The sequence below is a fragment of the Ranitomeya variabilis genome, chromosome 1 (assembly GCF_051348905.1).
Source record: "Ranitomeya variabilis isolate aRanVar5 chromosome 1, aRanVar5.hap1, whole genome shotgun sequence".
Classification (NCBI taxonomy): domain Eukaryota; kingdom Metazoa; phylum Chordata; class Amphibia; order Anura; family Dendrobatidae; genus Ranitomeya; species Ranitomeya variabilis.
This window is the reverse complement of record NC_135232.1, coordinates 829236274-829263598: the sequence shown is the minus strand read 5'-3', so window position 1 is coordinate 829263598 and position 27325 is coordinate 829236274. Positions and strand designations below refer to the sequence as shown.

The window sequence follows — 27325 nt, the reverse complement described above, 5'->3', positions numbered from 1 at the left end:
AAGGAGCTCTGAGACAGAATTGTGGCAAGGCACAGATCTGGCCAATGTTACAACATAATTTCTGCAGTACTCAAGGTTCCTAAAACCACAGTAGGCTCCATAATCCTTAAATGGAAGCAGTTTGGGACCACCAGAAGTCTTCCTAGACCGCCAAACTGAGCAATCGTGGGAGAAGAGCCTTTGTGAGAGAGGTAAAGAAGAACCCCAAGATCACTGTGGCTGAGCTCCAGAGATGCAGTAGTGAGATGGGAGAAAGTTTCACAAAGTCAACTATCACTGCAGCCCTCCACCAGTTGGGTCTTTATGGCAGAGTGGCCCGACGGAAGCCTCTCCTCAGTGCAAGACATATGAAAGCCCGCATAGAGTTTGCTAAAAAAATAAAAGCACATAAAGGACTCCCAAACTATGAGAAATAAGATTCTCTGGTCTGATGAGACGAAGCACACCTTTTTTCACCTTTTTTATGATAATTCTAAGCGGTATGTGTGGAGAAAACCAGGCACTGCTCATCACCTGCCCAACACAATCCCAACAGTGAAACATGGTGGTGGCAGCTTCATGCTATGGGGGTGTTTCTCAGCTGCAGGGACAGGACGACTGGTTGTCATTTAAGGAAACATGAATGTGCACAAGTAGAGAGATATCCTGGATGAAAACCTCTTCTAGAGTGCTCTGAACGTAAGACTTGGCCGAAAGTTCTCCTTCCAACAAGACAATGACCTAAGCACACAGCTAAAATAACAATGGAGTGGCTTCAGAACAGCTCTGTGACCATTCTTGACTGGCCCAGCCAGAGTCCTGACCTAAACTCAATTGAGCATCTCTGGATAGACCTGAAAATGGCTGTCCACCAACGTTCACCATCCAACATGACGGAACTGGAGAGGATCTGCAAGGAAGAATGGCAGAGAATCCCCAAATCCATGTGTGAAAAACTTGTATCATTCCCAAGAAGACTCATGGCTGTACTAGCTCAAAAGGGTGCTTCTACTCAATACTGAGCAAAGGGTCTGAATACTTATGGCCATGTGAGATTTCAGTTTTTCTTTTTTAATACATTTGCAAAAATTACTACATTTCAGTTTTTTTCAGTCAAGATGGGGTGCAGAGTGTACATTAATGAGAAAAAAAAAATGAACTTTTTTGAATTTACCAAATGGCTGCAATGAAGCAAAGAGTGAAATATTTAAAGGGGTATGAATACTTTCCATACCCACTGTATGTGTCAGTTATAATCGCACACAGCTCTGCAGTGAGATCAGGAGAGCAGAGAGCGGCCATCCCCCTGGTAACTCCCCCTTCATGTAAAATGTGCTCTGAGGCAGAGTTCTCTTCCAGGCAACATCCTCCCCATATCCTGGACGAGGTCATTTACATTAAGTGATAAAGGATGATTTATCAACAAGGCATCTGATATGAAACATACAGGTATGACTTTTTTTCAGCAGTCTATAAACTGTATGGCCATATTAATAGTTTAGATAGGTCATATGGGGTGACAGATTCCCTTAATGCCCTGTTCATCTAAGATAGGGAATCCTTCCTTCAACTCACTCCCCTTTAACCGTCCTCCTGGCCTTTTGCTCCACCTGGGCAAAGGTCGGTACCATTAAAGTAGACCTCCTGGCCTGAACTAAGGACCTTGTCCCGCTTCTTCTATCCCTTTAAGAAGGCCTCCTGATCTGAGCTAAGGACCTAATGCTGTTGCTTACCTGATCAGTGTTTTCTTTCAAAACGTACAATCTGACACCTCATGGTCGTCTCTCTTTGCTGAAAACACCGTTACTATGCAAGTCTGCAAGCAGCTAGACCTAAGGTCTGTTATGTCTCAAGTACTGACTCTACCTGCCAACAAACAGGAAATTGTAAACCTGTGTATGCATGTGACGCCTCCCATCCTGGGTTTTTCTTGAACCGTTATCCCTGACTGCTGCTAACTCACTATTGCTGGGCAGAAAATAGATAAAACAACATTTCAGAACATGGCAATGCATTATATAACCATCAAATCCTCAAGGGGGAGTGTGGGCAGCTTCTCTACTCCCTTACATAATCATTTGCCAATAGTATTTAATGCATGAGTTCTTGTTGTGTGGACCTAAGCATCGCTTTTTTCTAATGAATGTTTATCTGTATTATCCAGGGTCAACAGCTACAATTACTGACCAACATTTAAAGGGAACTGACATAGATTCAGATGATGACAAGCTGAGATACATCATCAAGAGAGATCCAGCTGTAGGACAGCTACAGATATCAAAGAATAATAACCTGGTGCCAATTTCTGTTAGAGGCCTACATACGAGCTTCACTCAGATGGATGTTAATAAAGGTAAAGATTAACTATATTTTAGTCTTCAGCCGGGTACCCACGATCCGGAACTAGCAGCGCTTTGGACGTGCTGCCTTCTGTTGAACGCAGGTAAATCCACATGTGTTCACTGAACCGTGCAGATTTACTGCATCCAATAGATTCTATTCATGTAATTTGTCTTGTGGAGATTAGCATTTCCGCAAAATAAATTGACATGCTGCAGTCTGGAAAGACGCGTCGCATGTCAGTCTCCGCATGTGATAGGGGACATGGGGTTTCTTGAAATCCCTTCTATTATTCTGTCACTGGCCACTGCGGGTTTGACGCAATGTCAAACCCGCAGCAACTCCGGATCATGGGCACATACCCTTATGATGTTAATTGGCAAAATCTTGTAGTAAGCCAGAATTTGCTAGTCATCCCATATTTTATTCACTTTAACAATACTACACTCCACTCCCTAGTTTTATTACAATATAATGACGTCTTAAAACGCATTAGCTCCTTAGCTTACCACACTTTATTACTGCAAAAAAAAATAAAGTGATACAAATAAAGTACAATGTTACATGGTACTATTGCTATGTGCTCTGTTTGCAGGATACATTCTGTATAAGCACAGTAAAGGAGAATCGGGAGGAAGCTTCTCTTTTAAATTTGATGTAGTAGATTCAGAAGAGAATACGCTGATTGACCAATCTTTCTATATTAGTATATTAGGTAAGTATACCCTGTAGTTTTCTACAGACTGAAATATCTCTGTTGTGGCAAAATCTATAGCGTTTACCATGTTGTAAAACAAATGCCCGGTTTATAAATATGACCCATAAAGCAGTTTTGTTTTGCTTGCCTTGCTTTTAGAAGACAGACTGCCGCCATCAATTACTGCCAACAAGGGTCTCACCTTGGATGAGAATACTTGGAAAAAAATCACTACACAGCAACTGTCAGCTACAGATCGAGATAGCGAGCCCAGAGAACTGTTGTTTGGCATCACTAGGCAGCCTAGCCTTGGGCATCTGGAGCACATAGGCTCCCCAGGTACAGGACCACTTGTAAACTCTCCAGATTGTCTGTGACATTGTAAGGAATATTTGTTATAGAGCATCTGATTTCTGATTATGCAACATATTTCTAATACAGAATAAATATTTTATATAAACTAAATTCACTGTACAATCATAGGGATTCAAATTAAGCTGGAAGCAAGTATGGGGGCATATTCCACATTCTACAAAAAGTATCTTACTTGGTTTCAATATTTAAATACTGTAAGGTTAAGTTCAGGCAAGCAATGAACTTTGTAGACTAGTCATGTCTTCAAATTACAGGCGTGCCTGGGCCCCATGTGCTGCTCTTTTACATGCACTAGTCTAGTTCATCAATCAGATTAGACTAGTGCATGCCACAATGTTTTCCACGCAGATCTCTGAAAATAGCCCTTGTTTGTGTGACTTTAGCCGAAAGCGCACATTAAACACCTTTATAAAAATTTGAAATAGAAACTGTCAGCTACAAATATTCCATTTACCTGTTGATATAGTGGTAATCTACATGTAGATAACATTTAACGCCTGCTGGTTTACTGGAAGAGTAGCTACAGGGAGAAAATGAAGTCATATTATCCCTGCAGCCACACTCTGTAGTCATTGGGTTGTTGCAGGGGACTATAACATTCACTGCTGACTATACTGTGAGAGCTCTGTTAGCTGCACCCGGTCAGCTAGCTCTGCAGCACGTGAATACAAATCAGACTGTCAGTCAAAGTGCAAGGGGAGCGATCATAACGCACTCACTGTATAGTAGTGGTGACTGTTACAGCCCCCTGCACTGCCCGATAACTGGAAGCAGCTGCAGGGAGAATGAATCTTAATTTTCTCACTGCAGCCACTGTTTTGCTGCATCAGCCTAGTGTGATTTAAATGCTATGTACCTGCAAATGTCCACTATATCAGCAGGTAAATAGAATTTTGTAGTAGACAAGCTCCCTTTAATTCAAGTATTTTGTTGAAATCTAAAATCTTAAAGCTGTCATTGTAATCAGGCATATGTCTTGTACTTTGTGACATTGACAAAATAAATTTTTTGAGTGGGTGTTCTATCCCTCCTCCATATATTAAGAGTGATTTAAAGGTTCTGTAATGGAACAGATTTACTGAAAATGTCTCATTTATGTTGTGCCAGAAATGTCTCTGTTTTATGGTATTGCATCCCACAGGGTCAGGAAACGTTTGCAAGCAGTCACAGTTAGGTGTAAAAAGCAAACTGTGCTTTCTTTACCTTTCTGGAGTCCTGCACTATGTCCCTGCCCCAGTCTTTGTTTTGGGGCATTTGTGATGTCAACAGTGCAGCAGTCAATTAGTGATATCAGCGGCTTGTGTTGTCTACATTAGCAGAGCCACTGAACTCAGTGATTGGCTACAGCGCTGTCGACATGATGTCACCGCTGCAGCCACATAACAGAGCCTGGGGCAGCAACAGAGACACAACTCGGGGAGGATATGTACTAAAATAGGGTATTTTCTGTGTTTTTTGGTTTTTTGCGGTGGCTGCGCGCAAAAGGTTTGTGAAAATGGAAAGCCCCTTTAAGCCATATTCCTTTTGCTTGAAACTACGCCACCTTGTTAAACAAAGTGCAAAAGCAGCTAAAACACATATTGAATGTGAAAAAAAACCTGTAAAAGACGAAAGAAATAAACTGCAAACATATTTTAGCACGGTAGGGGTGAAAATAAAACTGGGAGCTGAAGATGTATTACAAACAGAAGCACCAAGTATGTAATTGCTGAGCTATTATAATTAATGATGAGCGAGCGTGCTTGGATGTGGTGTTATCCGAGCAGGCTTGTGTGCTAATAGAGTATGTTCGGCGTGCTATAATACTATATTCGAGTCCCCGCGGCTGCAGGTCTCGCTGCTGATCGACAGCCTCAGCACATGGAGGGATTGCCTGTTTGTTAGGGAATCCTTGCATTTGTTGCGGCTGTTGAACAGCAGCGAGACATGCTGCCGCTTGGACGCAAACATACTTTTCAAGCTTGCTCGCTCATCACTAATTATAATACTTTGTCAGTACCAAGTTACATATTGATTTCTTATTTAAGGGTTAATGTGATGGTGTTTTTGCTTACATGGTTTCCTAATGAAAAAATGATTGACAGCAGCTATTCATAGTTGATTTTTTCCTCCTTGTTTGCAGGTATTAAAATTAGCAGCTTCACTCAGGCAGATCTGGAGTCCAGAAGTATCCAATACATTCACACTAGTGCTGATGAAAAACATGCCGATGACTTCACCTTCACCGTCTCAGATGGAGTCAATGAGGTAGAAGAATATTTTGTTTTGTTAGATTCTCAGTTTACAGGACATTTGTGGTTGCTTTGAGGTAGACAATAGGCCGGATGCAGATTTCCCAAGGCGCACATATTATTTTCTTTACAGTTTCAATTTTGCTAGGTCTCATCATTGTTTGTCTGAATCGGTTAATCTCATTCACATTCTCCTCTAATGCCTTCAGCCAAGAGTGTTGTTCTTTTCAATATATACAGAAGATAAGCTACATTTTAATGTGATTTTATTCATCTAGATATTTCATTATTATTTCATTTTGAGCCTTTTCCTGTATTAAAAACCATAACAAGTACAATGCCAGTCAGATATGAGAACACTTCTGCATGCCTGCTACATTTTATTGTCTACAATGGGCACTATTATACTCATCATTTCTGGTTGTTTTTAATGTCAACAACACAGCTACTTTAAAAAGCATTAAGTATTAGCAAGAAATTAATAAAGAAAAGCTTTCATGTCTTAGATGTTTCAGTGCTGCAGGTGAATATTAAAAATATTCTATGATTTGTGTGCATCTTGACTTTAGTTTTCTTTTGCATTGCATCAGAGCTGATTTGCACTGACCTATTTATTATACTTTGTTAGGTGGTGCTGACTGTCGGGAATTGTAATTTTTGTATCGTCTAAAAGCACCCAGAGATTGTTACTCAACTAATATCACGACCTTTGTCATTTTATATAGAGGAAAAATGAATTTGAACAGAAAATAAGTTCACCAAAATCTTTCCTTCTACCCTTCTACTTGTGCTTATTTATCCTGCTTAGAAACTTACCGTAAATAAGGTTGTCGCTGGCAGTGTTTTATTCCATATCTCTGATATCTTTTATATTTTAGGTATCCCAGACTTTTTACATCACTATTAATAAAGTAGATGACTCTTTACCTGTGGTGCAGAATTTAGGAATGAGGGTGCAAGAAGGTGTTCGAAAGACTATTACCGAATTTGAGCTGAAGGCTATTGATGCTGATACAGAGGTATGAGGCTCTTCAATACTTCGGTTTGTTAGAATGTACCTTTTTCTTGAGAACTGGAATCCTTATGACTTTTTGGCCATGACCAATTATTATATTAATGTATGCTAGAAAAAAAAGTTGATGGCTTTTGGCGATCACTAAATTAGACATACAGCATTACTATTCAGTAATATACTTAATACTGTCTCTTATCAGTAATATACCTAAGGGTACCGTCACACAGTACCATTTACATCGCTACGACGGCACGATTCGTGACGTCGTAGCATCGTATGATTATCGCTCCAGCGTCGTAGACTGCGGTCACACGTTGCAATCACGGCGCTGGAGCGATGCCGAAGTCCCCGGGTAACCAGGGTAAACATCGGGTAACTAAGCGCAGGGCCGCGCTTAGTAACCCGATGTTTACCGTGGTTACCAGCGTAAAAGTAAAAAAAAACAAACCGTACATACTCACATCTGATGTCCATCAGGTCCCTTGCCGTCTGCTTTCCGCTCTGACTGTCTGCCGGCCGGAAAGTGAGAGCAGATCACAGCGGTGACGTCGCCGCTGTGCTCTGCTCTCACTGTACGGCCGGATCTCAGTCAGAGCAGGAAGCAGACGGCAAGGGACCTGACGGACATCAGATGGTGAGTATGTACGTTTTGTTTTTTTTTACTTTTACGCTGGTAACCACGGTAAACATCGTGTTACTAAGCGCGGCCCTGTGCTTAGTTACCCGATGTTTACCCTGGTTACCAGCGTACGCATCGCTGGATCGCTGTCACACACAACGATCCAGCGATGACAGCGGGAGATCCAGCGACGAAAGAAAGTTTCAAACGATCTGCTACGACGTACGATTCTCAGCTGGGTGCCTGATCGCAGTAGCGTGTCAGACACTGCGAGATCGTAACGATATCGCTAGAACGTCACGAATCGTGCCGTCGTAGCGATAAAAATGCCACTGTGTGACGGTACCCTAACTGTCTCTTATCTTGACAACAGGCAGAATCTGTTACTTTCACCATTGTCCAGCCACCTCGTTATGGAGTAATTGAACGCAGTACCAATGGTCAGAGCTACCGTCAGACATTTACCTTCACAATGGATGACGTCTATCAAAATCGTATCAGCTACAATCATGATGGAAGTAATACTCTGAAGGACCGATTCTCCTTTACTGTCTCAGATGGAACCAACCCTTTCTTTATTGTGGATGATGGGGGGAAAGAGGTGATTTTAGCCATGTTATGATATTAGTGTTATAGCACATTTTTATGATTATAAAAACACAAATCATTTTAAAATAACTGCATATCTTTCAATGTTGAAGATTTCAGTGGTCTTGTACTTATGGTGTCCTTTATATAACGGTGGCTAGTAAAAGAAATATCATAGTGATGGATAAACAGTTGAGAGTGGAAAAATCAGCAATAAGATGGCATACCGCAAAAGTGCCTCATGTGTGCTCAATAATGTGTGCTCTAAATTTGAGCTGTGTAAGGCTCCTCATGCTAAGCTTGGCCATACATGTGAGAAAAGTCATCTAAGTCTACTGATTTCTGGCTGACCCCTAATGATGGATGATGGCTGTCCATGGTAATAAGGGATGGACATGTTGGGTTGTACATGCCAGATTTTGCTAATTTTCTTGATTTGTCTCCACTAAAATAAACATCTGGTCTCAGACAAGCCTCTATGTTTATGGTGAAGCTCACAAAATAGTAATAATAATGTGTGTGTGTGTGTGTGTGTGTGTGTGTGTGTGTGTGTATGTATACATCTAGATCGATGTTTTTATACAGTGCCTAAAAGTAGTATTCAACCCCCTGCAGATTTAGCAGGTTTAATAAGATGCAAATAAGTTAGAGCCTTCAAACTTCAAACAAGAGCAGGATTTATTAACAGATGCATAAATCTTACAAACCAAAAAGTTTTGTTGCTCAGTTAAATTTTTATAAATTTTAAACATAAAAGTGTGGGTCAATTATTATTCAACCCCTAGGTTTAATATTTTGTGGAATAACCTTTGTTTGCAATTACAGCTAATAATTGTCTTTTATAAGACCTGATCAGGCCGGCACAGGTCTCTGGAGTTATCTTGTCCCACTCCTCCATGCAGATCTTCTCCAAGTTATCTAGGTTCTTTGGGTGTCTCATGTGGACTTTAATCTTGAGCTCCTTCCACAAGTTTTCAATTGGGTTAAGGTCAGGAGACTGACTAGGCCACTGCAACACCTTGATTTTTTGCCTCTTGAACCAGGCCTTGGTTTTCTTGGCTGTGTGCTTTGGGTCGTTGTCTTGTTGGAAGATGAAATGACGACCCATCTTAAGATCCTTGATGGAGGAGCGGAGGTTCTTGGCCAAAATCTCCAGGTAGGCCGTGCTATCCATCTTCCCATGGATGCGGACCAGATGGCCAGGCCCCTTGGCTGAGAAACAGCCCCACAGCATGATGCTGCCACCACCATGCTTGACTGTAGGGATGGTATTCTTGGGGTCGTATGCAGTGCCATCCAGTCTCCAAACGTCACGTGTGTGGTTAGCACCAAAGATCTCGATCTTGGTCTCATCAGACCAGAGAACCTTGAACCAGTCAGTCTCAGAGTCCTCCAAGTGATCATGAGCAAACTGTAGACGAGCCTTGACATGACGCTTTGAAAGTAAAGGTACCTTACGGGCTCGTCTGGAACGGAGACCATTGCGGTGGAGTACGTTACTTATGGTATTGACTGAAACCAATGTCCCCACTGCCATGAGATCTTCCCGGAGCTCCTTCCTTGTTGTCCTTGGGTTAGCCTTGACTCTTCGGACAAGCCTGGCCTCGGCACGGGAGGAAACTTTCAAAGGCTGTCCAGGCCGTGGAAGGCTAACAGTAGTTCCATAAGCCTTCCACTTCCGGATGATGCTCCCAACAGTGGAGAAAGGTAGGCCCAACTCCTTGGAAAGGGTTTTGTACCCCTTGCCAGCCTTGTGACCCTCCACGATCTTGTCTCTGATGGCCTTGGAATGCTCCTTTTGTCTTTCCCATGTTGACCATGTTTGAGTGCTGTTCACAAGTTTGGGGAGGGTCTTAAATAGTCAGAAAAGGCTGGAAAAAGAGATAATTAATCCAAACATGTGAAGCTCATTGTTCTTTGTGCCTGAACTACTTCTTAATACTTTAGGGGAACCAAACAGAATTCTGGGGGGTTGAGGGGTTGAATAATAAATGACCCTCTGAAAAAACTTTTCACAATTTAAAAAAAAAAATAAACAAAGAAATAACATTCTTTTTTGCTGCAGTGCATTTCACACTTCCAGGCTGATCTACAGTCCAAATGTCACAATGCCAAGTTAATTCCAAATGTGTAAACCTGCTAAATCTGCAGGGGGTTGAATACTACTTGTAAGCACTGTAGATATATGTGTATGTACACTGTGTTCAGAGTTAGGGTAAGTTCACACTGGGAGTTTTTTTTTGCTGCGCTTTTTTTATGCTAATTTTCAGCTGCTTTTTACAGTACCAGCAAAGCCCATGAGATTTCAGAAATCTCATGCACACACATTGGTTTTGTGTGTGATCAGTATTTTGTGTATTTTACTGCATTTTTTGGACATAGAACATGTCACTTCTTTCAGTTTTTTTCCAGCATTTTCCACTCATTGACTTGAATAGATGGTAAAAAAACGCTGCAAATATGCAGGTTAGCTTTTCTTGCAGCGTATTTGCTGCAGAACAGTCAAGGACAGCTGGATGTGACGGCACACTCGGCTCTGCTACATCTAGATGGCAGGCTGCATGATGCGTCCATACAGCCTGTCATCCAGCAGAGCGGACCCGAACCCCATTCACTTGAAGGGGGGTCCGACAATATAGTGTTTGACACGCTGTCATATGCATGATAGCGCAGCAAACACCGCTTCTGGTCGGTGGCGAAATCATCCTACGCTGTCAGAAGACAGCGGGAGTGCTCAGCTGTGATCGGAGGTATAAACTTTACCTCCGATCACCGGTGTCAGCTGATGGGACTACTGCCCCCATCATCTGACACCTACAGCCGCTAATTACAGTGCCAGCAGGAGCGGCGAATGAGAGATTTAATCTGCTGCTCCTGTGCTATAAGAAACTGCCCATTTATTACTGTCCATTTATTACTGTCCTCAAGGCTGAAATATAAAGACAGACACTTATCCATCATGCCGTACCATCAAGGAGGCTTCTGATTAGCTCCAAATCTATTCTGCAGCAGCAGCAGGACAATTAGCCCAAACATACTGCCACGATCACTAACAACTATTGGTAGCATAAAGCAGAGCAAGTAGTCCTGGAGGCGATGATACAGCGCTAACCTCAACATCATTGAGTTTGTGTGGCATTACACGAGGAGACAGAAGGAATTGTGCCAGCCTGCCTCCACAGATCTGTGGTTAGTTCTCCAAGAGGTTTGAGAAAACCGCCCTACCGAGTTATTTCAAATACTGTGTGCAGCTGTACCAGAAGAATTGATACTTTGATGCTGTTATAAAGGGTGGTCACACCAAATAGAGATTTAATTTAGATTTCTCTTTTGTTTATTCACTTTGCATTTTGATAACTGACAAAAATAAACTACCGTATATACAGTTTTTAATTTTCTAAGGGCAAAAATGGACCTCAATTTGTTGTAAAAATTTCTCCCGAGTACACCAATACCCTATATGTAAACTGCAAATACTTTTCAGGCACAGTGCAAAGCTCAGAAGGGAAGGAGCGCCATTTTATAGTACAGATTTTACTGTTATGATTTGCTGGTGCCATGACCCACTGGGGGGAGAGCCCCTGAGGTGCTAGAACAGCAGAACTCCTCATAAGTGACCTCATTTTACAAACTACACCTCTTGTTGAATTAATTTAGGACTGCAGTGATCATATTGACACCATGGATGTGTCACAGAATTTTATACTATCTGGCAGTGAAGAAAGAATAATTGCATTTTTACCACACAAAAAAACTGTTCTAGGAAAATCTGTGCTCTAGGAGTCAAGTTACGCTCCTTCCCTCCAGAGTCTCACCATATGGCTAATCATGTCTGGCTTGTCAAGGTAAGGAGGCTTATTTGCCATACAATGCTCCTCTGGGAATTTAAATATGCAAATTGCCTCTTCTGAGAAAAAGAGGACTTAACTCTATAGCGCCACCTGTTGGAAGTAGCGATCCTACAAGTCACAATCAACCCTTTAACGAGTCATGCAATATGACTTCGGATAAAAGCCCAATCAGTATCTCAATTCGCAGACACGGTGTTTCGGGCTGTTGGCCCTCGTCAGTGCGAAGCATGAGAACTGATTTGGCTAGGTGAGAGGCTCTGGACTGGGGTCTAAGGCCGGTTTCACACTGGCATATGGAGCAGCTGCGGAGGGCTGCGGACTTCCTCCATGAAGCCCCGCCCTCCGCCGCTAGCTCCGCCTACTTCTGCATGCTGCCGGCATGCGGCCTGTGTACCTATATTTAACATTAGGTACGCAGGTCGTGCGGCTGTATGCGGAGGCTGCCGCCTGCGGCGTTTTGACGCTGCAGCTACCAGCGTAGGACGCAGCCTGTAGCATTTTTTTTTTTTAGCTGCAGCGTCAAAACGCCGCATGCGGCACCATCCGCATACTGCGGCAGGACGTGCGTACCTAATGTTAAATATAGGTACACAGGCTGCATGCCGGCCGCATGCAGAAATAGGCGGAGCTAGCGGCGGGGGCGGGGCTTCACGGAGGAAGTCCGCAGCCCGCCGCAGATCAGGTAAACGCTAGTGTGAAACTAGCCTAAGGGGTATCATTTCTCCTTATGGAGAGTGACATACCATCTCTGGCTTGTCAAGGTAAGGAGGCTTATTTGCTGTACAATGCTCCTCTGGGAATTTAAATATGCAAATTGCCTCTTCTGAGAAAAAGAGGACTTAACTCTATAGCGCCACCTGTTGGAAGTAGCGATCCTACAAGTCACAATCAACCCTTTAACGAGTCGTGCAATATGACTTAGGATAAAAGCCAAGGGTTGATTGTGACTTGTAGGATCGCTACTTCCAACAGGTGGCGCTATAGAGTTAAGTCCTCTTTTTCTCAGAAGAGGCAATTTGCATATTTAAATTCCCAGAGGAGCATTGTACGGCAAATAAGCCTCCTTACCTTGACAAGCCAGACATGATTAGCCATATGGTGAGACTCTGGAGGGAAGGAGCGTAACTTGACTCCTAGAGCGCAGATTTTCCTAGAACAGTTTGCGGACGCCTTATACAGATCCCCTAAGTGCTAGAAGAGCAGAATCCCCCCCTTCAAGTGACCCCATTTTGGAAATTATACCGCTTTGAGAATTTATCTACAGCTATAGTAATGATTTTGACTCCATGGGTGTTTTCTAAAAACCAGCAGCAGTGGATGTTACGGAGTAAATTGCAAACTGCCATTGTAGGGACCAGTACATTGTAATGCAAAGTACATTATGCCCAACTTATGCTTCTGGAGACATGCACCCGTAAATTAGGCAAGCTCTCATTACTACGGAAATGCCAAACAAGTGGTTTAGACACACTTTGGGGCTCAGAAGGGATAGGTGGACATTTTGGATTTAGGAGTGCAGAATTTGCTGGATTTATTTGTTGGGGGGGGGGGGGAGGAGCCATTGTGCTTTTCCAGAATGCCTTTATACTACCAGTAAGCCCCCTATCATTCCAACTTTCAGGTGACTGACCAAATTGAGTTGAAGCTTTTACTGTGAACATTTTGTTTAACGTTTGGGATCACGTTTATCCTGTGCTCTACATTAACCACTGACTTCAGTGGTTTCAATCTAAATCTAACATGATTCAGATGAAACCCCTGAGGGATCCATTCACTATAATGAGGCAGCAGAGGTACTCAGGACTCCATCTGGCCTCTGTTCAGTGGTATCTTTCTCTTCAGAACTACACAAAACTGTGGCGGATCACTTTAATGCACACCTAAAAAGATGGACACCGCTAGATTACAGGCCAGACTGTGTTCACAGTGCCTCCATCTGCGTCTTTATAGAATCTTCCGCCGGGGGTTCCGTCCTAATCACATATTTCAGAGATTTACACGGAAACCCCGGTGTAATCGCTCAGCGTAAAGTACAGGATAATTATGAGCTAAGTGTTACTGCAATCTTTGGGAGGCAGAATTAAAAAATCAACAGCAGATGAAGGATTGGTTTTCATTTATTTTTATGCCTTTCCTCATGCTGTATACCGTAAGTGATTAAAGAATGTTATTCTTCAGGTCGGTGCAATTACAGCGATAGCAGATTTATATCGGGTTTTTATGTTTGGCTGCTGTCACACACTAAAAAATGCTTTTTATTGCTAAAACTAGTTTTTACATGACTAGATTTTGAGAGCTATAATTTTTCCTTTTTTTCTGCCAACAGAGTCATGTAAGGGCTTGTTTTTTGTGGGACTATTTGATGTTTTTATTGGTACCATTTTCGGTCACATAACGTTTTTTGATTGCGTTCTATTCCAATTTTTGGGAGGCAGAATGAACAAAAACCTGCCATTCTGGATTTTTTTTTTTATGCCATTACGTGTGTGGTAAAATCAATAAGGGTAAGGTCACTCTAGGCGTTTTTTCAGCGTTTTTTTTTTTTATCTGCAGCAAAACCTGATCTCGTGGCAGGAAAAAAGCTGCAGAAAAAAACATGTTTTCCTTTTTTTTTTTTTTTTTGTGTGTGTTTTTTGTTGCTGTCTTGGCATGCTAGATTTGTCTCTTCTGCATGCTGATAAAGTTTAGTGTTGAAAAGTCCTATTCTATAGAATCAGGTTTTAGCACAAAAATGCAGCAAAACCTGATACCTGTGATTTTGGTGCATTTTTTAATGGGTGAAAAATGCCGAAAAAAGAGATGTGCTTCATTAGGCAAAAACACACGTAAAGCACAAAATCCTGATGACAAAAAATCCAAGCTGTGTGCAAGAGATTTCTGAAATCTCATAGACTTTGCTGGTACTATAAAACGCAGCTGAACATTTGCATTAAAAAATGCTGCAAAGACATCTAGTGTGAGCTTAGCCTAAGCCAGCTTTATTATTCATGTCAGTATGATTACAGCGGTACCATATTTATATAGTTACTAGCTGTACTACCCGGCTTCGCCCGGGTTAATGACCGCTGTTAGCAAAATAGAATGTGTTAACAAAAATTTATTCTGCACGCAAAAACCACAAAACAAATAGATAGAAATGTAATTATTAAAAGGCAAAAACTAAGCTAATAGAAGAATTTCACAACATATATTAGCTTTGTTATACTGAGAATGTCTTTGTTGCCTATATTAACCAATCAGAGCTCAGATTAATTAACTGTAGCAAAATAGAAGCTGAGCTGTGATTGGTTGCTATTGGCAGCCTGATAAATCCCCAGCCAACAGGAAGCCCACCCCCTGGCAGTATATATTAGCTCATACATACACATAATAGACAGGTCATGTGACTGACAGCTGCCGTATTTCCTATATGGTACATTTGTTGCTCTTGTAGTTTGTCAGCTTATTAAATCAGATTTTTATTTTTGAAGGATAATACCAGACTTGTGTGTGTTTTAGGGCGAGTTTCATGTGTCAAGTTGTGTGTGTTGAGTTGCGTGTGGCGACATGCATGTAGCGACTTTTGTGAGATGAGTTTTGTGTGGCGACATGCGTGTAGCAACATTTTGTGTGTCGAGTTGCATGTGACAGGTTAGTGTAGCAAGTTGTGTGCAGCAAGATTTGTGCATGGCGAGTTTTGCGCGTGGCGAGTTTTATGTGTGGTGCGTTTTAAGTATGTGCAAGTTTTGTGTGAGGCAACTTTAGCATATGTTGCAACTTTTGTACATGTGGCAATTTTTCCGCGTGTGCAAGTTTTGCATGAGGTGAGTTTTCCATGAGGTGAGTTTTGCACGTGTGGCGAGTTTTGCGTGAGCCTAGTTTTGCATATGGCGAGTTTTGCATGTAGCGAGTTTTGCGCGTGGCGAGTTTTGAGTGGTGACTTTTGTGTTTCGACTTTTATGTGGCGAGGTTGGTGTGTGTGTGGTGAAATGTGTGCTGAGGGTCGTATATGTGTTCAAGCACGTTGTAGTGTGTGGCGCATTTTGTGTTTGTGTTCATATCCCCGTGTGTGGTGAGTATCCCATGTCGGGGCCCCACCTTAGCAACTGTACGGTATATACTCTTTGGCGCCATCGCTCTCATTCTTTAAGTCCCCATTGTTCACATCTGGCAGCTGTCAATTTTCCTCCAACACTTTTCCCTTCACTTTTTCCCCATTATGTAGATAGGGGCAAAATTGTTTGGTGAATTGGAACGCGCGGGGTTAAAATTTCACCTCACAACATAGCCTATGACGCTCTCGGGGTCCAGACGTGTGACTGTGCAAAATTTTGTGGCTGTAGCTGCGACGGTGCAGATGCCAATCCCGGACATACACACATACATACATACATACATACATACACACATTCAGCTTTATATATTAGATATACCTGTATGTAATCTCCTGTATATAGTATATACCTGTGTGTCATCTCACCTATATATAGTATATATCTGTGTGTCATCTCCTCCTGTATATAGTATATACCTGTATGTCATCTCCTCCTATACATAGCATATACCTGTATGTCATCTCCTCCTGTATATACTATATACCTGTAGGTAATCTGCTCCTGTATATAGTATATACCTGTGTGTCATCTCCTCCTGTATATAGTATATACCTGTATGTCATCTCCTCCTGTATGTAGTATGTACCTGTATGTCATCTCCTCCTCTATATAGTATATACCTGTGTGTCATCTCTCCTGTATATAGTATATATCTGTGTGTCATCTCCTCCTGTATATAGTATATACCTGTGTGTCATCTCCCCTGTAAATAGTATATACCTGTGTGTCATCTCCTCCTGTATATAGTATATATCTGTATGTCATCTCCTCCTGTATTGGCCCTCGTTCACATGTTATTTGGTCAGTATTTTTACCACAGTATTTGTAAGCTAAATTGGCAGCCTGATAAATCCCCAGCCAACAGTAAGCCCACCCCCTGGCAGTATATATTAGCTCACACATACACATAATAGACTGGTCATGTGACTGACAGCTGCCGGATTCCTATATGGTACATTTGTTGCTCTTGTAGTTTGTCTGCTTATTAATCAGATTTTTATTTTTGAAGGATAATACCAGACTTGTGTGTGTTTAAGGGCGAGTTTCGTGTGTCAAGTTGTGTGTGTTGAGTTGCGTGTGGCGACATGCATGTAGCGACTTTTGTGAGATGAGTTTTGTGTGGCTACATGCGTGTAGCAACTTTTTGTGTGTCGAGTTGCATGTGACAGGTTAATGTAGCAAGTTGTGCGCAGCAAGATTTGCGCATGGTGAGTTTTGCGCGTGGCGAGTTTTATGTGTGGTGCGTTTTGAGTATGTGCAAGTTTTGTGTGAGGCAACTTTTGCATGTGTTGCAACTTTTGTGCATGTGGCAATTTTTCTGCGTGTGCAAGTTTTGCGTGTGGCGAGTTTTCCATGAGGTGAGTTTTGCACGTGTGGCGAGTTTTGCATGTGGAGAGTTTTGCGCGTGGCGAGTTTTGAGCGGCGACTTTTGTGTTTCGACTTTTATGTGGCGAGGTTGGTGTATGTGTGGTGAAATGTGTGCTGAGAGTGATATATGTGTTCGAGCACGTGGTAGTGTGTGGCGCATTTTGTGTGTGTGTTCATATCCCCGTGTGTGGTGATTATCCCATGTTGGGGCCCCACCTTAGCAACTGTACGGTATATACTCTTTGGCGCCATCGCTCTCATTCTTTAAGTCCCCCTTGTTCACATCTGGCAGCTGTTAATTTGCCTCCAACACTTTTCCTTTCATTTTTTCCCCATTATGTAGATAGGGGCAAAATTGTTTGGTGAATTGGAACGCGCGGGGTTAAAATTTCGCCTCACAACATAGCCTATGACGCTCTCGGGGTCCAGACGTTTGACTGTGCAAAATTTTGTGGCTGTAGCTGCGACGGTTCAGATGCCAATCCCGGACATACACACACACATACATACATACATACACACATACACACATTCAGCTTTATATATTAGATACATATTTATATATTTATGTTTTGGCCCTTTTACACAGTAAAAACTATTTTATAGAAAAAAATAATTATTTTTGCATCACTTTATTCTGAGAGCTATAACTTTTTTATTTTTCTACTGATGGAGCTGTATGGTAGCTTTTTTTGTGGGACAAGATGACGTTTTCAGTGATACCATTTTTATTTACATTCGTCTTTTTTATCGCGTTTTATTCCACTTTTTGTTTTTATGGTGTTCAGTGAAGGGGTTAACTAGTGGGACAGTTTTATGGGGCAGTACATCCCTAACTTGTACTCTTTTTGTTGTTTGTTTGTTTTTTTTGCATAAAAATAGAAATTTACCTGTACAATATTCAACCCCTTCGTGACCGGAGGTATTTTCATTTTTGCGTTTTCGTATTTTGCTCCCCTTCTGCCCAGAGCCATAACTTTTTTATTTTTCTGTCAAAATGGCCATGTGAGGGCTTGTTTTTTTTGCGGGACAAGTTGTACTTTTGAACGACACCATTGGTTTTAACATATGTACTGGAAAACGAGTAAAAAAATTCAAGTGCGGTGAAATTGCAAAAAAAAGTGCAATTCCACCGTTGTTGTTTTCTCCCATGTTCACTAAATGCTAAAACTGACCTGCCATTATGATTCTCCACATCATTACTAGTTCATAGACACCAAACATGTCTAGGTTCTTTTTTACCTCAGTGGTGAAAAAAAAGTCCAAACTTTGGTTAAAATAGAAAAAAAAATATGGCGCCATTTTTTGAGGCTTGTAGCATCTCTATTTTTCATGATCTGGAGCTGGGTAAGAGCTTATTTTTTGCACACCGAGCTGACGTTTTTATTTATACCATTTTTGTGTAGATACGATCTTTTGATCGCCCGTTATTGCATTTTATTGCAATGTAGCGGCGACAAAAAAAGTATAATTCTGGCATTTTTTTTGTTTGTTTTGTTACAACGTTTAGCGATCGGGTTAATTCTTTTTTTATATTGATCTTGCGATTCTGAATGCGGCGATACCAAATATGTGTGTGTCTGATTTTTTTTTATTGTTTTATATTGAATTGGGTGTAAGGGGGGTGATTTGAACTTTTATATACCGGTATTTTTTTATTTTTTAAATATTTTTAAAAACATTTTTTTTCTGTTTGCATGCTTCAATAGTGTTCACGGGAGATCAGATCGCCTTTGTGTAGAAATGTTCACTTTCTATGAGCACAATTGCAATACGGCAATGGCAGCCATATTGGTCTGCTTCAGATCTCTGGTTGTCATGCTGACCCACCAGTGACGGGGTCACCGATGGGCGGGATTTCCAATGCACTTCCGGTAAGCGCGAGTTAAATGCCGCGGTCAGAGATTGACAGCGGCATTTAACTGGATAACAGCCGCGGGTGGATCACGATTCCACCCATGGCTGTTAGAGGCACATGTCATCTGTTCAAAACAGCGGATATGTGCCAAGAAATATGTGGGCTCAGCACCAAAGCCCACATCAAAGGGTGGGATTCCTACTTGGGCATATTATTATGCCCAACGTTGGAAAGGAGTTAAAAAAATATATTTTTTTTTACTTTATTTTAACTTTTTTACTATATCCCACTATGGAACTTTGACTTTCAGCAGCCTGATCATTGTTACAAACCATTGCAATGTAGAAGCATTGCAATGGCTGATAGCTGTCAGTGCTGCACTGACACAAGTTCCTTTGACCGTGCTCTGTTGATGGTCTAAGGGGCTTGCTGTTGCGTGGGGACCTGGTTATCGTCATGACAACATCGGGTTACCATGGCACTGATTGGGCCCCGCGATGACGTTGAGGGGGTGCCAATCGGAGGGCAGAGGGAGGGGAGCTCCCTCCCTCTGCCATTTTTTTAAATGCTGCTATTGTTATGGCTCACAGCATTTAGGGGGTTAAGCTGTCGGGAGCAGTGTGAATTGATGCTTTTACGATTTTGTGATGACAAAGTCTCATCTCAGCAAATAATGATTTAATTTCAATCTATTTTTAGTTTATTCTCTTAAAACTTTTAGAGATAATCTTATAAATGTGCCCCTGCTGTATACTGTGTAATGGCTGTGTCTGACCACACAGGATCATGGTCTGATCATACCACATCTACTGGCAAGGGGAGGCAGCAAAAGTGAGTATTCAGACAGGACAGCATGGGATTCCAGATGATTATTTCTGTGAGGTAAATCAATGTTTTTAAAAAGCTAGTTTGTTTTTAACAATGCAAGGAAATGTTGTACCTCACAGAAAGCAGCAGCTGTGATCCCATTCTGTCCTGCCTGTTTACTCTCTTTTGCATCCTCCCCTGCCCAGGAGCTGTGGTATGATCAGACCCTGTCTGTACAGTCAGACACAGCCATTACACAGTACGCAGCAGGGGCACATTTATATGATTATGTCAGCACACATCTAATGTATTATTATTCCAAGATCTTATCATTATAATGTACTATGTTTGTGAAAAAAAAAACTTTATTTGATAAAAGTAAGCCATTAACACTTCCACTTTTGAAAGCATTATTACTTTGAAGCATTTTTACACTGTAAAGTGTGTGTTGGTGTGTAAGGTTATTCTATCAATCTAATTTATCAGAAATACCAAATTTCAATTTATACAGAAATGTCAGAATGGTTATCTCTTCTTGCAATGTAGTATTGGCATTATACTATTATATGTACCTTTTTTTGTCAGATTGTAACTGCAGCTCCTCAGAGATTTAAAGTAGACATCCTTCCAGTTGATGATGGAACACCAAGAATCATTACCAATTTAGGACTTCAGTGGTTGGAATACATGGATGGAAAGGTAATGGCAGCTAAACTGAATTGTCATTAGGCTGGGGTCACACTAGCGTATGGCATCTGATGCAAGAGCATCGGATGCGATATGCTAACGACCCTCGGCTCCTGCTCTGCTGAGAGCCGGAGCCTAGTGTCATGCTACTGTGAGAGAATCGGAGCACAGCTGCGGAGGAGGCGGAGAAACTAATTTCTCCCTCTCCTCCACTGCCGGGGTCTGCATATATCGCACCGACTCGGATGATATCCGAGTGATATGTGTTGTGTCACTCGCACCCATAGACTTATATGGGTGTGAGTGAGCTGAGGCTCGGCCGAGTCTCGGTGCCAATCGCAGCATGCTGCCATTGTGCATGCATGCCGATTCGGCATGAGAAACTAATCGCAGATGTGAGCTGCCCCATAAGTTAACACTGGTCTGAGTACTATGCAATGTTTTCTCACATAGCACTCGTCCATATTCAACGCTAGTGTGACCCCGGCCATAGACTCAATTTTATGAGTTATTAATACTTACTACCTAAGGCGCCCATGACTTCTTTTCATGATCTAATAAAGGAATATCAATAATGTGTTTAATTTGGCAACATATTTATATTTGGTCATTTATGGACATTATAAAAATGTAATTTACTGTCTGCAAACAGGATAAATGTGTTATAAAGCTTACCATTGATAATATTGTATGGGAAGATTAGACTGGAAGAGATTTCCTAATATTCTCTTAAATTAAATTTTGTAATTCAGCTACACTTAAAAGAAAACTAAACCTGCAAATAAAATAAGTGAACATAAGAAACACTGCACAGTGTTGGCTGGTCAACCAAATTTCTATATGCTTTTGTTTCTGTAGAAAGTCTACACATGACACAAGGTTTAATTTCCTACTGATCAATTCCATTTGAGGCTTAAATTTTGGTTGAAGATGTAGGTTCTGGTTATTGACTTGCCCTAACTTCTTAGGTTACTACTGCAATGGAGCATTATGGCAAATCTCCTACAGCCATAGATAGATACATGGGTTTGTTAGGTGGTCAGAAATTGGCCAATCTGAAAGGAAAACATATACAAGAGAATTATACATCACTAGATGGTGGCCCAATGCTATCGCATCAGGAGGGCGGTAGTGTCGCGATGGGGGCAGGCTTTGCAGCGTTGAGAATCTCTCCCCTCATGTGCTCGCCCACCTATCCACTCTCTCCTTCCCCATGTGCTGACTTCTCCTGTCTGTGCTCTCTTCTTTGACTTGTCTACCCCACATGCTATTCCCCTTGTCTGCTGCCTTTCTCCTTCCTGTGCTGTGTTCTTCCCTCATGTGCTGTCCCGTTTGAGCTGTCTCCCCGCTGTGCGAGTCCTATCTTGCATAATAGGCTGCGTACGGCGTATACAGTGTGTGTGGTGCGTACGGTATATACAGTGTGTGTTTGTATGTGTGTGGTGCATACGGCGTATACTGTGTGTGTGTGTGGTGCGTACGGCATATACAGTGTGTGTGTGTGTGTGGTGCGTACGGCATATACAGTGTGTGTGTGGTGCGTACGGCATATACAGTGTGTGTGTGGTGCGTACGGCGTATACAGTGTGTGTGTTATGCGTACAGCATATACATTGTGTGTTTGTGTGTGTGGTGCGTACGGCATATATAGTGTGTGTGTGTGGTGCGTACGGCGTATACAGTGTGTGTGTTATGCGTACAGCATATACATTGTGTGTTTGTGTGTGTGGTGCGTACGGCGTATACACTGTGTGTGTGTGGTGCGTACGGCATATACAGTGTGTGTGGAGCGACGGTGTTCCACTGGTGGTACTGTGCAAGAGGCTGGTACCACCAGCAGTTTCCATATTGAGACACCCATCACTTGGGTGTCCCAATATGGCGGTCGGTGAACTTCTGCCTCTTGGAATTCTGGGATCCGGACACATCTGGACGAAACAGGATGTGAAGACATTACAAGGTAAGTATATATTAAGATAAGGTGATGAAAAGGGCTGAGAATAAATAATAAATGGGTGATTTTTCTGTGTTTTCTATATTTGGTGTTCCATTAATAAGCCAGGACACTACAATAGGTGCTTTATAATCTTGTATCATCTTTGATAAGTTAGTCTTCCTGTGTTGTGGATTTTCCTTCGCTTTCTCCTATTCAATGCAGTCTACAATTTTTGCTGATAAAACTCAACTTTTTTCTCTTTTGCAAAACTTCACTTGGTATTTCATGAAAATTTGCAATATCTGGATTACCGTCTTTACAGGCTTCTAATTACATTACGAAGAAAGAACTAATGACCATGGACCCAGACACAGATGACAAGCTACTCACTTACGAAATTTTAAGTGGGCCCACACATGGCTATTTGGAAAACAAGCTTAAACCTGGGGTCTTGCTCACTTCATTTACACAAGGTATGCTTTTTTTATATAAACTATTTGATCACTCTGCATAAAAATCGTGAGTTATACTTTAGTATGAATGGTGTTACTGAAAATACTTAGTAAAATTCTTAGGCCCGGTTCACACATTCAGCATTTGGTCAGTATTTTACCTCAGTATGTGTAAGCCATAACCAGGAGTAGGTGATAAATACAGAAGTGGTGCATATGTTTCTCTTATACTTTACCTCTGATTGTTCCACTCCTGGTTTAGGCTTCGAAATACTGATGTGAAATACTGACCAAATACTGAACGTGTGAACGTGGCCTTAGACTTGCCAAAACTAGATTATTTAAAAGCCACAATTCACTTGTTTTTTTAAGAAACTGTTATGAAAAATGCTTTCAGAAATGCTTCTCTGTTGAGTATGTAGAATTGTCAATAGTAGAGATGAGCAGATTGATTAGTGGGACTCCGCTCCAGCGTCCAGGAAGTGGTACCTTGTGCTTAGAAGGGAGGACCTTCTGATGCACTCAAGTTGGCATATGGTTTATCAGGGCTGGCGCAATGTTATCTGTGCATCACATCTTACAGATGATACTTCGCCATCCCTGGCTATTCAAAAGCTGCTCCACTGACTCTACAAGGTAATTTATGGCAGCCATAAAAACGTTATTCTGGTGTTTTGAATATTATATTATATTTTTATAGAATTGATATTTCTGAACCAAGGGATACCAAATCTGCTTATTTTTTTATTGTTTTATTTTCAATTGGGCAAAAGGGGGTGATTTTAACTTTTGTGTTTTTTCTTTTTCTTTTTTTTTTGTGTGCTCTTGAAGCTGCGATCGCCCTATCGCCTGTGCTATACATAGCAGTGCATCACGGGTCAGCATTCACAGAAGGATCGCAATGACAGGCATGGGGTTATCTGCAGACCCCTAGCTGACATGGCCATCCATCGGTGCCCTGCAATCACATCACGATAAGAGAATTGATCGTTCCCTGCTGGCGCATGTTAAATGCGGTTTAACTGGATTTAACAGGTTAACAGCCGTGGCTGGAGCATCACTCCACCAGCTGCTGTTAAAAGCACACTATGGTTCATGACATAGCTGACATTCTGAGATAAAACTGCATGAAAAGAAATAGAATTTCTTACAAACAAACAGAAAACATGTAGTGTTTTCATTGTAGAGCCTGAGACACATTGCCTAGATAATTTTTTTATTTAATAATTCTCTTGAAATATTCTTTAACTAGAAATCTCTTAATGCAAGAGATTTCTATTACTACATCACTTACTGTTCTCCACTATCTTTCTGATCAATTCTTGTGGTTTGCTGTATTTTTAATGAACATTAATACATTTATGATGTTTATGATAAGTTTGATCTAATTTCATATACTTTTGGGTCTGCCAATGTGTTTCTTTTTCTCATACCAGAGGACGTAAACCTGGGTTTGATACGTTATATTTTGAATGAAGCCAAGTACCTGGAAACCATGGATAACTTTAAATTTCTTGTGAAAGACAGTAAGCCCAATGTGGTCAGTGACAACATGTTCCACATCCAGTGGTCACTGATCAGCTTCACACATGCTAGGTAAGTCAGTGGCTATGAAAAAGGATTAAAGGGGTTTACTGCCCCTTTCGTTCACTTTTCCTCTAGTCTCCATGTGGTTAAAAAAGAAAGGAAATGGCATATGGTATGTTGACCTTGAGATCCCCTGGCTGTACTCCCACTATCTGTGTCTCCCGCCAGTCTTCTCCTTCTCTTTCAGCTTGGTTGGCACCTGTCAGCTACAGCTAATCATTTCGACCATTGCTATTCTGCAATAGTCATATGCTAACCATGTTGGAAATGAAGGAGAGGCACACACAGTAAGAAAGGTCAGAGGAACAGGGGATCAGAAGGTGAATATACAGTACAGACCAAAAGTTTGGACACACCTTCTCATTTAAAGATTTTTCTGTATTTTCATGACTATGAAAATTGTAAATTCACAATGAAGGCATCAGAACTATGAATTAACACATGTGGAATTATATACTTAACAAAAAAGTGTGAAACTACTGAAAATATGTCTTATATTCTAGGCTCCTCAAAGTAGCCACCTTTTGCTTTGATGACTGCTTTGCACACTCTTGGCATTCTCTTGATGAGCTTCAAGAGGTAGTCACCAGGAATGGTCTTCCAACAATCTTGAAGGAGTTCCGAGAGATGCTTAACACTTGTTGGCCCTTTTGCCTTCACTCTGCGGTCCAGCTCACCCCAAACTATCTCAATTGGGTTCAGGTCTGGTGACTGTGGAGGCCAGGTCATCTGGTGTAGCACCCCATCACTCTCCTTCTTGGTCAAATAGCTCTAACACAGCCTGGAGGTGTCATTGTCCTATTGAAAAATAAATGATGGTCAAACTAAACGCAAACCGGATGGAATAGCATGCCGCTGCGAGATGCTGTGGTAGCCATGCTGGTTCTGTATGCCTTCAATTTTAAATAAAGCCCCAACAGTGTCACCAGCAAAGCACCCCCACACCATCACACCTCCTCCTCCAGGCTTCACGGTGGGAACCAGGCATGTAGAGTCCATCCGTTTACCTTTTCTGCGTCGCACAAAGACACGGTGGTTGGAACCGAAAATCTAAAATTTGGACTCATCAGACCAAAGCACAGATTTCCACTGGTCTAATGTCCATTCCTTGTGTTCTGTAGCCCAAACAAGTCTCTTCTGCTTGTTGCCTGTCCTTAGCAGTGGTTTCCTAGCCGCTATTTTACCATGAAGGCCTGCTGCACAAAGTCTCCTCTTAACAGTTGTTACATAGACCTTAAACAAAAACGATGATCCAAGAGGCAATGTTCACAATATAAAACCATAATTTTATTATATAGACACATATAAAAACATACTACCAGATTTTCAGGAGACACGGACACAACCACATATCTCACACCATCGTCAGTGTTGACGCACAGCGCCACATGACACATAGCTGACTCCCATATTGGGTATAAATGGAAGGCAAGGATTTAAAGGTACAAAACATGTGCTGTTGATATCAGCTTCTCATAGATTATCAAAAGATACCCTCGTATTTACAATCACATGGACCTATCACAAAGCTGCCATAACCCATTTGGGCCAGTACATATTATAAAGGTATATTTACCCGTACCAAAATAGCGTCTCAGCTGAAGTGTCACCCGACGGCGCGCGTCTGCCCCGACGCGCGTTTCGGACACCTTTTTCAAGGGGCCTGATGTGTGCACGTCCATCCGCCATTATATCCTACCAGGATGCCGCGTGGTACACAGCAAACCCGGATGTAAGGTGTCCTCCCCCGGAAATGACGCGCGCTGTTGCCGGTCACCAGCGACGCCGGCAGGCGTCGGCGTCATAACGTAGGCGGAGCCAAGAGGCACGTACCCCGTCAGGAGACGCCGAAAGCCTGCAGGCGCAACTAGGAGCGGGCCACATGCGCGTACAGAGGAGGACAGCATATGGCGGGGAACATATCTATCATTGCACACATATATACATATATAACATCCGGATATACTACCCTATGTTATTCATATTAAACCCCGGGTACCACAATACTTCACATCTATACATATAAATATAAAGATACGCAATATACAACAACATTAGAAAACACACAACAATATTATCCAAGACACGTATGTAGAACGATCCCATAGTATTCCATTGTCATATTAACGTCCATGTCTTGCTCCAACAATTACTATTGGATTAATTCAATCCCGGCGATTATTGCTGAGAATATCATATATCCTATGTACATAATTCTAAAAGAAAAAAAAAGACATAAAAATGAATAATTAAAAACAGACATGGTGAAAAATACATAGGGAACCATCGACAGATGATATGATGGAACTAGAGAAATGGGACATAACTAATATTTTCATTGAGTCCAGATGGACAGAGTGAACCGATGGTCCATATCCACCTGGACTCAAGTTGGGCCAATTTTTTCGTCATGTCCCCACCCCGAATACCAGCATCAAGCAACTGGTCTAATGTCCATTCCTTGTGTTCTGTAGCCCAAACAAGTCTCTTCTGCTTGTTGCCTGTCCTTAGCAGTGGTTTCCTAGCCGCTATTTTACCATGAAGGCCTGCTGCACAAAGTCTCCTCTTAACAGTTGTTGTAGAGATGTGTCTGCTTCCAGAACTCTGTGTGGCATTGACCTGGTCTCTAATCTGAGCTGCTGTTAACCTGCGATTTCTGAGGCTGGTGACTCGGATAAACTTATCCTCAGAAGCAGAGGTGACTCTTGGTCTTCCATTCCTGGGGCGGTCCTCATGTGAGCCAGTTTCTTTGTAGCCCTTTTTGGTTTTTGCCACTGCACTTGGGGACACTTTCAAAGTTTTCCCAATTTTTCGGACTGACTGACCCTCATTTCTTAAAGT

General features: G+C 41.8%; 1 protein-coding gene across 1 annotated transcript in view; it reads left to right on the top strand.

Moving 5' to 3' along the window:
- FRAS1 (Fraser extracellular matrix complex subunit 1) overlaps positions 1–27325 on the top strand; it is a 653238-nt gene that overhangs the window by 553731 nt on the left and 72182 nt on the right. Inside the window, exons 45-53 of the mRNA XM_077275534.1 lie at positions 2144–2332; positions 2915–3034; positions 3176–3355; positions 5514–5638; positions 6501–6641; positions 7630–7857; positions 20408–20521; positions 22768–22918; positions 24334–24493. Coding sequence (XP_077131649.1) covers positions 2144–2332; positions 2915–3034; positions 3176–3355; positions 5514–5638; positions 6501–6641; positions 7630–7857; positions 20408–20521; positions 22768–22918; positions 24334–24493 — 1408 coding nt within the window. The remainder of the gene's footprint in view (positions 1–2143; positions 2333–2914; positions 3035–3175; positions 3356–5513; positions 5639–6500; positions 6642–7629; positions 7858–20407; positions 20522–22767; positions 22919–24333; positions 24494–27325) is intronic.